At 36.3% G+C, this 15,035-nt stretch overlaps 1 protein-coding gene across 1 annotated transcript in view; it reads left to right on the top strand.

The window, feature by feature from the left end:
- LOC150088071 (uncharacterized) overlaps positions 1 to 15,035 on the top strand; it is a 67,077-nt gene that overhangs the window by 25,157 nt on the left and 26,885 nt on the right. Inside the window, exons 5-7 of the mRNA XM_090370003.1 lie at positions 4,322 to 4,404; positions 7,214 to 7,348; positions 14,263 to 14,492. Of these exons, the coding sequence (XP_090226129.1) occupies positions 4,322 to 4,404; positions 7,214 to 7,348; positions 14,263 to 14,492 (448 nt within the window). The remainder of the gene's footprint in view (positions 1 to 4,321; positions 4,405 to 7,213; positions 7,349 to 14,262; positions 14,493 to 15,035) is intronic.

A 15,035-nucleotide genomic window follows, 5' to 3' on the forward strand; every position in this document is an offset into this window, starting at 1 on the left:
AATAGCATCTGATTACATAAATACATAATCATAGATACCTAAATACAACAATAAGTGGATAATATAGCATCACAGAAGTTATATCACCTAAAGTTTGACCAGGATATAAATATCTGCCAGAGAGGCAGATCTGTACGTTTTGTCCTTGCACAGCTTCTGACAGTCAATGGATAACCTATTAAATATTCCCATAGAATTAAATGGAAACATGTTATCCAGGGAAGCCATGCTACGCAGCTTGAATCTTCATGATTGTGCGCTGGTATGACTTATATTACAATCTGTCAGTCTAACAATGATATCCCAGATGTCAGGTGAACTTAATTTTCCGGAGAGAAGCTGGGCGAAGATCACGAGGTTCCTGGAGATGATATGTCACTTCCAAGGAGCATATTTAGATTAGAGAGCATGACAGATTTTGAGATTGTATGTGGTAGGCGCGCAATCTTATTTAGCCATATTAAAATCCAGTATTCCAGGAATAGGAACCTGGTTTGGTAAGATGGAGGTGCCTACGACCATATAGTTCAGGCATACAATGGAATTGGGGTTATGCAACGGAGAATATAGTTAATGATAAGATGCGGATTATGGAAGTTGGAGATCTCCTGTTTCACTGTCCATATAGCTGCATATGTTTTTTTCCCGAGTGGCATTAAAATGAGGTAAGAACGTAAGGTCTTTGCCCCAGGTGAGGCCCAAATATTTATGCTTGATGACTTTTTTAACTAGAGAATTCCCGATCATGATGTTCACATCGTTTATATTTCTCTTTTTGGTTATAGTAAGTTGAGCAGTTTTTTCGTTGTTAATGGAGAGCCCAATCGCGTTAAGGTAATTTTCAAGTTGTAACTGTCGGTTGGAGATCATTGTGGTAGACTGGAGAGACTGGTGGCATTTTGCAACAACAAAGAACTTTATATCATCGGCATACGTGGTAAAGTTAGCATGATTTCCGAGGAAGGGTTCTAACGATGCGGTAGAGAGAACACCCCCTTGGGAGAGCCCTCTGGAGCAGATAATTTGATGATGAAGATTATGATCTCTAATCCATAGGGTCCTGGTCTGTAAGAGCTTCTTAAGGAGATCTAATAGATCACTAGAGATTTTGAAGTTATCTCCAAGTAAGGCGCATAGTGCAGGGATGAACAGATTGTCGAAAGCTGCCTTGATGTCGAGAAACACAATATTGAGTTGTTCTTTGTTCCCTAGTAGTAGTAGTGGCATGTGATGCAAGAAAGCAAGTGTACGAGCTTATTCAGCACTAGCCAAAAAAAAAAAAAAAAAAAAAAATCATACCATTCCCTCCAAATCCCTGTCCAGTTCCTCCTTAATTTGTTTAACCTGTCAACTTCCACAACGACAGATGGAAGTTTGTTCAGCAATTAACCACCCGCTAGCTAAAGGCAAATTTCCGCACATCTATTCTACATCTGCTTTTCTTAATTTGAATTTGTGCCCCCTTAGGTTCGTAATCTGAACAAGTGGAAGGATCCCATCAGAATTCAGCGTGCTCAACCCATTCAAAGCCTTATACACCTCAATCAGATCACCACGCAGGTGCCTAGTCTCCATCTACTGCAATTTGCAGAACTTAAGCCTCTCTTGGTAAGAGGATCTCTTCATTCTCCTCACCAATATCGTCGCCCTTCTCTGTACACGCTCAAGCAAATCTACATTCTTCCTAAAATGTGGCCTCCAGACCTATACGCAGTACTCAAGGCGTGGCCTGACCATTGCTTTATAAAGAGGGACAATCACCTCCTTTTTCCTGCTAGCAAAATTCCTATATATCATTGACAAAACCCCATGACATGCCCTGGCAGCCTGTCTGCATTGCTCAGAAAACTTCATATCTGACTGCACAATTACTCCCAGGTCTTTTTCATTTTCTACCACCTTAGGTGTAGTGCCACACAGTTGGTACGTTTCTCTGGGATTACTTCTGCCCATATTCAGTACTTTGCATTTGTCAAGGTTAAACTTCAGTTACCACTTCTTAGCCCATTTACCCAAATTTTCTAGAACCTGTTGCTGTAGCACACTGCCATTACTGTCATTAACAACCCTGCCAACTTTTGTGTCATCTGCAAACTTCGACAGTAAGCCTGATATACCTTCATCAATATCATTGATAAATATACAAAACAACAGAGGACCCAACACCGAACCCTGTGGGACTCCGCTAATAACATTAGTCCACGAAGAGCAGTACCCATTGATTACCACCCTCTGTCTTACCCTTAATACCATTCTGTTCCAATTTGTACAATAGTCTTCCATGCGCAACAGTGTCAAAATCTTTCCTGAAATCCAAATATATGATATCAAAATTATTTTTTGGCATCCAGTTCCTTTGTAACCACATCATAATAACCAATCAAATTTGTCAGACAAGACTTTCCCTTAACAAACCCATGCCGTGTCTGAATTATTGCTGCAGTCTTGTCTAGATGATCTGCAATGCATCTTTAACTAGTGACTCCATTATTTTACCCGGAACAGAAGTTAAGCTAACTGGTCTGTAATTATTCGTGTCACACCCTTCGATCTCCCTTTGTGAATTGGGGATACATTTGCACATCTCCAGTCCGTGGCGACCTCCTCTGAGTCCAAGGATGCTCTCATAATTATGGCTAAGTGTTTGCTTAGTTGCTTTGCTGCCTCCTTTAATATAACTGGATAGATCCCATCCACCCCAGATGCCTTTCTTATGTTTAACTTCAACAATTCCTCCTCCACTTTGTCCTAATGTATGTTCTACTCTGAAAAGTGTGTCCACGAGGTTGGTGATGGTGGATCGTCCAGGTAGAATACTATGGGAGGGTTGTGGCCAAACATATGATGGGCGAGAACAGGAAGTATGGCTTTTTCCATGATTTAAAGAAAGGTGCATCCTATAGCAATTGGTCTGTAATCATTGGGCGATTTTGGATTAGACTTCTTTGAGATGGGAGAGGGGATATAAGAACATTTTAACAGCTATGTAAAAATAATGGGATGTATCGAAATAATCGAACCTAATATGTGATTGTTTTTTTGGCTGATGGGTTAGCGAAATTTGCAATATTAATTGATAGATAGAAACCACATAACCTCCTTTCCCAACTATATTTCTAGCTATTTTTTTCGTTACAACTTTTCGATCTTTGCGTTTTTTACATTTATGCAGAGACCCACTATAGCTTCTCCAATTCCTTCCCCAGATCTTGATTGGTAATGGAAATATTTAAAACTGATGGCTAACAGCTGGCATGCCCAAACAAATGACAAAATCCTTGAGTTTGAACTAAACAAAACAACTCCCATCATATATATATGATGCACTAAACTGTTTGTGAAAAAAATATTTTTTTTCACAAACAGTTAAGCATTAAAATCACAAGCATTAAAATGTTGAAATGGAGATTCTCTAAGCTTTTAGAAACATATTTTCATTAATTTGAACATAAATCCGACCATTTATCAATTAATTTAGCTATACTCATCAATCGTAATAATATTAATTAAGAAAGATAGCTAAAATTTAATGGCATAATATAGTTTCCAGAATCAATCAAGTTGGTTGACTAATTTTACTGAAAATTCTGCTCATATTTCAGTTTGGATTGCAGGAAACGAAGATGATACGGTCATGTGGCATAAGCATGACACGCACACACATGGAGCTTATTATGATCATTTATGATTCACATCACTGTGAAGTGTATTAAGCATCATAAATTTTACTTGGTGAGCTATCATAACTCAGCCTGCTTTTCACAATTCTCCTCCTTTTGGAGCAAGTCTCATTCTCTTGACAGGAACCTCCAATTTCTTTTGCAGATAAAAATACCCATTCACTTGAATAATTACAGGAAAACTTTGTTGTGACTGACGAAGATAAACATGTTTTCTTCTTCCAGAAGGAAAGAAAGAAAGGAGAAAACATACACGTGTTTCCTTTCATTCCTCAAGTGGATCTTTATATGAATCACTCATCCTTATTCTGCATTATTAATAATCCGTTTTTTGTGTGAGAAACGTGACTAACTTCGGCCACAGTAAAAAAAAAAAGCGTATTAAAATTCCTTCGGCCTTGATGGGATTCGAACTTATGTCTTTTCCAACGTAGTGTCTTTAACAGACAGAACGTTGGTGACATAATGATTAATTGATCAATCCCCTCCCCATCAATTGTGAAATTTGAATAACTTGTTTATAACACCGAGATCGATTTTTTATACCCTGTGGAGTAATAAATTCTGGTAACTCAGATTATGCTCTAATGTTTTAGGAGTTGTATTCAGATGTTTTATTTAAAATATTTTTATAATCGCAGATTGGCTTCGACGGTGGCTTGTCAGATGGATTTCAGACAATATCCTATGGATGTCCAGAATTGTTCTCTGTCAATGCGCAGTTGTAAGTGGCAATAGGCCTTTATTTTGGCTTAATGCAGGATTTTATAATTTACTATTTATAATTAAACTTATCATTTAATTATGTTTCAAACATGTTGTCACGTGTGATCGCTACCTGCGGTACAATCGTGTCTGCAATATTATTGTTATTCTTATTAGCCATGTGATGCAAGGAAGCCTGAGGCTTATGCTGCACCAGCTAAAAAAAATTCCCGAGTTACCCTGAGAGAGAGAGAGAGAGAGAGAGAGAGAGAGAGAGAGAGAGAGAGAGAGAGAGGAATCATCAAGAAAGAGAAGAATGATGATATCCAGCTCAGGATATCATCAGGTGTGAGCCCCTGGGGATAATATCATGAAAATTAAGTGTGAAATTCCAGGTGAACAAAGGATTTGTAAAGGCACACATGATTATGTCGTAGGTAGTGACTCTGCGTGATAATTGAGCTGATTCCTAGTTCTGTTTACATTTTGGCACGCCTACATCGGTCAGAGGAGTTCACAAATAGTTACTTAACAGGAATTTTGTCATTAATCATATTTGTGGTCACGGGAATTCGAATTGAATATAAGTGACCACAAATATGAACTGAAACGTATGCGCTATTGTATATTGCGTGGCCCTTTTGTTAGCTCATGGAAGTTTGGTATATATGCCACAAGCTAAACAAAGACATGTAAATCGAATCGCTCGCATGGTATGCGGCATGCGCAGAAAGGCTTATAAATCCATATTTAGGGCCTTCCCCCACCGCTTCCTATATTGTCAGTGGTGGCCCCCCTCGGCGAGCGTGCCGCGAGTGGCACACAGCCTGATTGCAAAAATAATAATAATAAATAAATAAAATAATAATAAATGATAATTATAACAAAAGTATGTAAAAAAATTAATAGCATATATTATATTATTTATTTTGTATACGTGGTTATGATACATCCTGTTTGAGAAGCACTGGTAACTCTGCGTTGACACAACACTTTATAGAACTAAAGCTGTGCCACTAAAAAGTTCTCAGGTATTCATGAGAATTTGGTATATATATTTACAAAAAATCGTTTTCAATAATAAATATCATAAAAACTAAGTATCGATCAAAACTAACTGACAATTATCTAAAAAAATGGTGAGCTCAAATGCAAATCCAAACATTGATGTAATAATAAATAATATACAGTTGCAAGTGCCTCATTAAGAAATATTTGGATATTTTTTAAATGTATACTAATAAATAAATTATACGAAATAAAATTATTATACAGATTTTTTTACCTTTTTATTAATTTATATGTATGACGATAAAAATTATTAGGGGCCACGTGATACATTTTTGAATTGCTTTGTGGCACACGGCAGGAAATTGTTGGTCACCACTGCTCCATGTGAATATCATAACCCCTTATTCCTGATTTACCGACTATTCTATACAGAGCGCATTCTTTGCCTATGTTTAGCTTTGTGATAGAAATTCTCCCACGCCACCACTAACGGTGATGTAAGATTTATTCACATATACTGTAGTTTGTAGTGGTTTTAGAGCTGACTAGACATGATGAATAAGGAATGATAAAAACTGTAGTTTGTGGTCTTGGCTTTGGTACAGGAATATACAAAGTTCAGAGCAGGGTTCGAAATGGAATGCTCGTTAGTAAACCATCTTAAGCCGGAGCGGAGCGGAGTGATCAGGCACTACGGTGCTTAAGTACACGTACTTTGAGTGACAGGGGTTCAAGTCAGTGACAGCTAAATACGGCGTTGTTCCTTGTATTCTCTGTATCTTGTAAACTACTCTGACTGTGTGGTCGTCCCGGAGTATATAAAAAAAAAAATATTTATTTATTATATGACATTATCGATGGGTATAACGAACCGGAACAGCGTTCCAATGTGCTCTCCAACCTTTTGCCCTCGTGGGCAGCACAGTTGGTATAATTACAGTCCTCCCTACGGTGGAAAAGATCCGAGTTCGAATCCCGCCAAAGATGCGAGAAAATTTTATGGGAATATTTCACAATGTGGCTGAATTAATCGGTTTCAGGAAAGGGTAGCATGGCTTTTTCTCCCGAAAACAACTCGGGTTTTTCATCCAGCAAACATTAAATCGGTCATAGAACACGCAATTTACAGATATATTTATATACGGTGCAATATGGCTAAGTTGCTGATGCACCTAAAATCCTACTACAACAACAACAGAACCATTTTGACAAATCTGCAAACAAACAACTTCTCAGGAGTTCAGAATGAAAATTTGAACCCTCTGTAAAAGAGAAGTAAATTAAGATCTAAATGTTGTAGTTCAGCGGCATGTAATTTGTGGTGTGGGTAGTTCATTATGATTTTTAAATGAAAAAACAGTACATAGAAACCGCTGAATTTTGGCATACTAATTATAAACTTCAACATTTCAGTTTAGTTTACACGTGAATAAATAGCTAACTTTATGAATATTGGGTATAATAATTTATCAAAATCATCAATTAAAAATTATTACAAATAATACAATTACATTCCTGATAATATTTTAAATTAATAACTTAAGTACTTCAATGCTTTCTGCTATGAAAGTTCAGTCCTTAGCCAAAGTAAGCATTGTTTATTTTTATTAGCAAAATTAATTGAATAAGTAACCCATAACATTTTTGAAAACTGATGACCGAGAAGTGTGTTATGGCGTAAACTCTATTAGTTGTTTTACGTAGCTATCAGGTTATATAGTCCACGTTAGTTCAAACAGATTTGTAAGAAATGTCTGAAATGATTGTCTTTTAATTCTGTATTACGGATCTTAAATCTTTTATTTTTATTTTCGTAGTTGCTTTCCCCAAGAAGTTGGTAATTTACACATGGGATCCAACGATTGGCAACCCTCCAATGAATCCGGATCTCGTACTCCTGCGTCATCGCTTGCATTTGGAGAAAGGTTTATTCGATAAAGACATGCTAAATGGTATAGCTATATATAAATATACATATATATATATTTCGTTTCACTTTTCATTATACTGTACTGTACTTATATTGAATTTAACTCACAGTTCACCAGTGGACAATAGCTAAGGTATAAATGTCAAAAGTGTAATAATTTGGAAAAAAAAAATAATAATAATAAAAAAAATATATATATATATACTCTCGTAAATCAGTGAAATTTTCCGTAGTAGCCGATCTTAGGCGAAGAGATCGGCTACTGCGTTTCTTCCTTCCCGTGAGTTATTTCGGGTTTTACAGTCCTCACAACATGCAAATCTGCTAGCGAGAAATGGTATGCTTTTCCTTAAGGGAAAGAATACCATATCTGAAATATTCAAATTGGTTTGGCTACCTTAAAATGAGGATTCAGCACAGGAGATTGTAGATTTCAACAGGTGGATGTGATTACCCCCTGCCTGTCAGACAATACACAATAGGCTAGGATGCTATTCGCGAGTGTCGTGAGTCCCGATGATAGAAGCCAAAAAAGAAGCCAAAAAAAAAAAAAAAAAAAAAAATTCCAAAAAAGGAGAACCTAACGCATTTAAGTTTCTAGAGAGTAGAGGACAATTCGAAATTCTTGTCCCACAGAATCTCACATGCTCAGTGGATTCAGACGTAGAGACATCACTGATCGCTTCGTTCAGAAAATAATCTCATTGTGAAGAAAGTTCTCTATACGTGCGAGTCTTCCGTGAGAGCGTAGTAGTTTTTCTACTACAATTTTGCGGAATATGATTTGCTGAAATACAAGTTGGAGGAATTCTTAAAAGCATTTTTACCAAGGTAACAGTTAACCAACTAGTAAGCATATTCACCAAACAGTTGGCGCCTCCGTAGCCAGGTGGGAAGGAGCAGCAGTGCGTAGCACACGCTTCTTGATTAGACCGGGGTTCGAGCCCGTCACCACCAAATACGGAGGATGCGGAAAGGTCATTCAGGGAATGACCACCGCATATCCCGGAGCAATATGGCCTTAGTTGCTAATGCTCCTAAAAACCAAATAACAACAACAACAACACCAAACAGTTAACAGTTGACCAAACAGTTAGCATCATCATCATCATATGTTAATGTATATATAATGGCACCACCCGGGCAAGCGCCCATCTCCACCCAATATTAAGCGTCAAAAAGAATCACCACTAATAGGCATGTGTGTAGTAACTTGTGTAAAATAATGTTAAAAGAAAAGGCCTCATCGCCACCAGGAGGCTTACACACAAGCGTGACTGCCCCTGGTGTCCTTCCTTTGGCACCTGTAGCCAAACCTGGATCAGCTCTATCGGTATAAGTATCTTCTCCAGGCCCATTCGATGTAGTGTAATTCCGATGGGCGTCATCTTCCCTATGGGCTTAACCCAGGAGGTCCTAAAAAAAATCAACAGCAATATTAAAAGTAGAACAACAATCAAACATCACCACTCCATGTGGACAATACACATAAACATAAACTTGACAAAAACAAAACTTAAACCGTCACACCACATGAAGTGGCAACAATCAACAACATCAACCATTATATCAAATTCCTAAAAAAACATCCATCAATACTTGTAACCTTCTTCTCTTCCGAAATACTAACTCACAAAAGTTACTAAACTTATTAAAATTAGACTTAGACTCTATATAATTAGACTCAAATCCTCTTCCAAAATGTAATAATTCATTCCTGAACAATTGGCGATATTCCTCATACAATGAACAGTCATACATGGTCCCAACTTTCCTTATTATGATCACAATTACAATTTGGCTGGATTTCCAGACCAAGATCATATAACTTACTCCTTAAGGACCCATGTCCAGTTAATATATAAGACGTCAACATATTAGGAAAAAACCAACTATTCTGTTTATTCTGGGTATGTAAAATAAACTCTTGGAATAAATAATCTCGTAACCCCCCCCCCCACTGTTACACATACAACCCATCTATCTTGCCACATTTCTAGGAGTTTACCAAAAATCTCCTTTTTTACCCCCTTTAACTCCCACTGTCACATCATTAGTTATTCCAAGACACGATATCTGTATTCTTTTCCTTAAATAGTAACAAAAGGCTGTATGCAACAACTGGCAGTCTAACGGTAATAGTCATGCAATGACTTGCAGAGCAATTGTTGACACTGTCCTGCAAGCTCTTACCATTAACAACAACATTGATCTTTGAATTGACATCAAGTTACTTCTAAATTTGACATTGGATATTCTCCCATACAATATCGAAGCCGCATAAGTTACAATTGGAATAAAAATAACTTTATAATATAGCCTTAGAACCCTCTTATTTAATCCCTACTCAGTTCTTGTCAAACTTACAATAGTCAATATAATTTAAACTTGCTTCTTAAATAATCCAAGTGTGGGAAAAAAGATAATTTATCATCTAATAGAACTCCTAAATACCTATTTTGAGATACCAGTGGTACCTGCTTCCCATTTATAAGCAACCTAGGGGGTCGTCTATAATCAAGTTTCCCTTTGAGCAACATCATTACAATCTTGCTCGAGGAAACCACCAATTAATTATTCGTAGACCAATGCACCAGACTATCAACTATATTCTTAATTTTTAGTTCCAACTCATTTCTAGAATTACCTTGCACTGCCAAGACCACATCTTCCACAAAAGCTACTTTGTGGCAATCCTTGTGATCCATTGGCAACCAAGAATTAATTACCAAATTCCAAAATATTGGGCCTAATACCGATCCCTGGGGACAGCTCCTACTCAAGCTATCTTCATATCTTAAATGTTGTGATCTGACAACTACCTGCCTTCTGCTTAAATCATTTTGAATTGTCCTATATAGCCTATCAGGACACGCCAGTCTCCTTAAAGCCTCGAGGATGCTCTCATACCAAACAGTATCGAAAGCGCCCTCAAAGTCAATAAACACAGCTAACACATATTTTTTTATCTGCCCGTATATTATAATCCAACAGATCACGTAATGCATCCTCAGTTGAAAATTTCTTTTTAAAACCATATTGGTGAGGAAACAATAAATTGTTGTTTTCAAATAAGGATAACAGTTTAATTAGTAACAGACATATTCACCAAGGTAACAGTTAACCAACTGGTTAGCATATTCACCAAACAGTTAACCAAACAGTTAGCATATTCACCAAGGTAACAATAAATTAACAGACCTCCAGCCGATGGAGGAGGCCAGTGCGTATGTTATTTCATTCTTCAGTCGGCAGGCCGTGCAAATCTTCCAGTGAATACACCTGCACAAACATAGCACACGAAAAAACAGTATGGACTGAAATGTCATAATAGCTTGCTCAATATGGTCTGAGCAGCAAACGCCAAAATTTTTCATTAACAAGAACTATTTGCTCTATTGGTGGAGAGCATTATTTTCCATTAGGAAGAATTGGGACTTACTGAGCCCCTAAAAGTTTGACATAGGGTTCGACAGTTTCTGTTTGTACTTCATAGCAGTTACCTTTCCCTCTGCCGAAGAAAAACAGTGACTGCTTCACAGCTCCAAGAACGAGGAGAGGTATCCCGAAGCGCCTCTATGATCGGGATATCATATTTGGGTGGAAATTCGAGACCTTTGCTGGATCTTCCTGTAATTGTTCCGCTTCCATCGCAATGCCCGATTCTACTACTTCATCAATCAAGGACAAATAAATGAATTTTTATACCACTGGACCATGACAGGTTACTCAGATATGCTTGGTATTCTTACACGATCGAACTGAATGAACGACTGTCCTGCATTTAAAGATATCTTATTATAATTATGTGCGCACGTGCACATCTGTTCATTTGAATTTGCATGAGTTGCTTGATCTAAATGAACAGTTTTAATTGGATTTACAAAAGGTAATTGTGTAAATTGGACTGTACCTTAACAGAGAGAAAATTTCATTATTTCAGGGATATCATATGAACTATGAATAATTGTTACAATATGAACACCTATTATTCCAAAACACAGATCTTAATTACATGCCCTTCAAACCAGGTTCCAATAGTCAGCTGTAAAAATATTCTCCATTCTCCCAAATGGAGAGGTCGGAGAAGATTTTGATAGACACCCTTATAATTTGGCATTGCAGCGGGCTGGTACATCTTAAGGATTGTGAGTAGGCAACGGTTAGTAATCGCTTCCAGGTGTAACGATCTAAAAAAAAATAACTATTTTTTAAAGTTATTAAAGAAATATAAGTTAGTGCATTGCATCAAGTGAATACTTAGTAAGTAAACCGAAATTGATTGCATGTATCGTTTTCATTTACATCTCACATTGTGAATGCCTTCACAACGAGTTGGCTATTCGTTGTACTTCGAATAAGTAACTCTTCCCCAATAGAAATGACTACTATTACTTAGTTATTAAAGTTATTTTTCAAAAGGTAACTAAATAGCTAAAAATCTCGAATGATATAAAAATTATTATGATAAGAATGATATAAAATTACTCAACTCAGGCCACGTACAGAAATGAGATTAAGATTACCGATCATAATAAATCAACTGATATTAATAAATCTAGATAACCTTCTTTGCAGATATCGTGATGGTTGTTGAACAACAGCGTTAGTTTTGTCAGTGAAAAATGTTCATTAAATGTTGTACTGTGTCTTGACGTTAGTATTTTTCGTTTCCTTTTTTTTAAAGTCGTATATTGTATCTTGTACTGTACTTGCTTTATGGCTTTAACGGAGAAAAGTCAACTTGTAATTTAATTTAATTAATTATTATGCATTTTGAAAGCATATTTAATTTAGTTTATATGTAGATAATAACTATACTATATCATACTATAGTTATTATATATGATATACGTGTGATATATAGTTATTAGCTCATGTATATCATAATTTAACTGCAATCCTGATTTAGGTGTATATAATGATACATTTAGTATATATAAATAACAGGATACTGCAGTTCCCCTAGATCAAAGGAAAATAAACAAAAAGGGCTCAAAGAAGCAGCAGAGTAATCACACCTTCACAGTAATCCAATAGCCTTATTTTTGCGCACATCTGTATGGGAAGAAACAGTTAGAACCACTTAGTGGTGTATTCACCAAGTGGTTCTAATTCTAGTTCTGCTCTCTTTTCTACCAAGAAACACACCAGTCTAAGAATCCCAAATAGTACCTGAAGACGAAAGCCATTAAAAAAACTTTTACAATTCCTTATTGATACGTGTAGTATAGCTTCTACTTTAATCAAACAACCAAGAACAGGCGAATTATATTTAAATTCATAATATTCATATTTAAATATTAACTTCATATTTCATGATACGAGAGGAAAGTTACAAAACTTACAACCAGAGGGCAAATGAAGGCACAAACGTACAAATGCACGAATTCTGAATATTGTTCAGTAGATTTATAACGGTGGCAGCCATGCTTTTTTCAGATGATCAATAGGGCTTTTGACACTATTCTTTGAGAATAGAAATAGAACATCGCCAGCATTGATGGGGACAGAAGGTGGAAGGGACTGGTACTCTGTAAACACTTAACCATGGCCATTCCATATCTGATGCAATCTGGAAATTATAGTGATTATCAGTTTTACTTTTTTCATGGATGCTATTAGTAATAGTAATAGAGGCATGTGATGCAAGAAAGCAAGCGTATGAGCTTACGTAGCATCAGCCAAAAAAAAAAAAAAAAAAAAAAAAAAAAACAATTTTACGCATCCATTCCCTCTAAAAGTTTGTCCAGTTCCTCTCTAAATTTATTTAAGCTATCACTTCCACAACGACAGACGGAAGTTTGTTCCAACAATTAACCACCCGCTGGCTAAAGGCAAATTTCCGCACATCCGTTCTACAATTGCCTTTCCTCAATTTGAATTTATGTCCCCTCAGGTTCGTAATCTGAGCAAGCGGAAGAATCCCATCAGAATCCTTATACATCTCAATCAGATCATCTCGCAGGTGCCTAGTCTCCAGCCGCTGTAATTTGCAGAACTTAAGCCTTTCTTGGTAAGAGGACCCCTTCATTTCCCTCACCAATCTTGCTACCCTTCTTTGTACACACTCAAACAACTCTACGTTCTTCCTAAAATGAGGCCTCCAGACCTGTACACAGTACTCAAGGCGTGGCTTGACCATTGCTTTATACAAAGGGATAATCACCTCCTTTTCCCTACTAGCAAAATTCCTGTATATCATTGGCAATACCCCATGACCTGCTCTGGCAACCTCTCTGCATTGCTCAGAAAACTTCATATCTGACTGCACAATTACCCTCCTATTGCGTATACTATGAACCAATTCGCATGTTTGCAGGATGAAAAACTCTGAATAACATATGAAGAAAGCCGTATTCTTCTTCCTTCTGAGACTGCCAACTCAACTTCAAGTGAAAAGCTTTAGAAGCAGTATGCTACAGGAGCAAACCCAGGCCACTTCAAAACGAGTGGTTAGCAGTGAAGCCGCAGTCAACAGAATTATCCTTCGTTGGGATGGTAAAATATTCTGAGGAGGTAGAAATGCTTCAAATATTAAAAATACTACAACGCAAAAGTTAGCTGATTTTTAAGTGAAATATTTCCTTTTTAAATTATTCTTTTAAAAGAAACCACTGCGTAGTGTTAGGAATTTATAGCCTTTTAAATACAAGAAACTATTTGTTCTCTTATTTGCTCTTGTCATAAAGTCAGTCATAAATTAAAAATAGAAAATTCGACTAACTTGATTCGATTATGCATCAATAGCTAACGGTGTCATCAGACTTTTAAATTCTTGAAAGTACGCATACATATAGCTAAAACAACAGCGATAAAGATTTAGACGAATTGTATTTAGATGTAAATCTAAAGAATTTTCCAAGTTCACATTTTTTATGAATTTTACTGCATTATACGTGAGATAAAATTCAACGTTTTTTTTACTCTTTTCAGTGACTTACTCCTCCATTTCAGTGTATTTCATCTTTGAACGTGATATAGGTCATCACTTGATTCACGTGTATGCGCCAAGCATTCTAATAGTTTTACTCTCCTGGTTCAACTTCTGGATGGGAATTGATCTGATACCTGGCCGAATAACTCTTTGTGTTACCAGCCTTCTGGCACTTACGACTCAATTCGCAAGCGTTCGCAGCACCTTACCACCCATAGCGTACATCAATGTAGGTAACGTATTAAATATAAACAATATGCTGTTTGTTATTTTCATTCAAAGAAACAGTCCTAGAAACAGTCTTTTTAAGCTATAAGAGATATCAACGTACCTTGATATTTTGATGATCGAATGACTATCGATTTTGGGGATATCATTAAACTTAAAAAAAAAAAAACGGAAATACTTTATATACATAGTGGGTGTCTAGTATTTGGCCATTTCATTAAACTAACCGGATTTTTTTTTCAATCTAATGATAAACAAAAACGACTGGCTCTAATCGTTATATAATGGCTAAATAGGCCAGCAATTTTACAAAAAAAAATAGAAAGAATGCCAAAAGGGATCAAAATGTTCCTTTAAAATTATCGGTATAATTGTATTAAACCTAATATTTATTTTAAGGGTATAAAATATGAAATATTCCTTTTATCTTTAACTGATGTTTATTATTAAAACTTTCGCTATTGTAACATTTCAAAATATTTTCTCTAAACTTCATTTGGCTTTTATTTTATTATTATTATTTTTTTGGTCGTTGTTGGGTGTA

This window comes from Mastigoproctus giganteus, chromosome 3 (assembly GCF_048544385.1).
Source record: "Mastigoproctus giganteus isolate SK-2022 chromosome 3, ASM4854438v1, whole genome shotgun sequence".
In the NCBI taxonomy this organism is placed as follows: Eukaryota; Metazoa; Arthropoda; class Arachnida; order Uropygi; family Thelyphonidae; genus Mastigoproctus; species Mastigoproctus giganteus.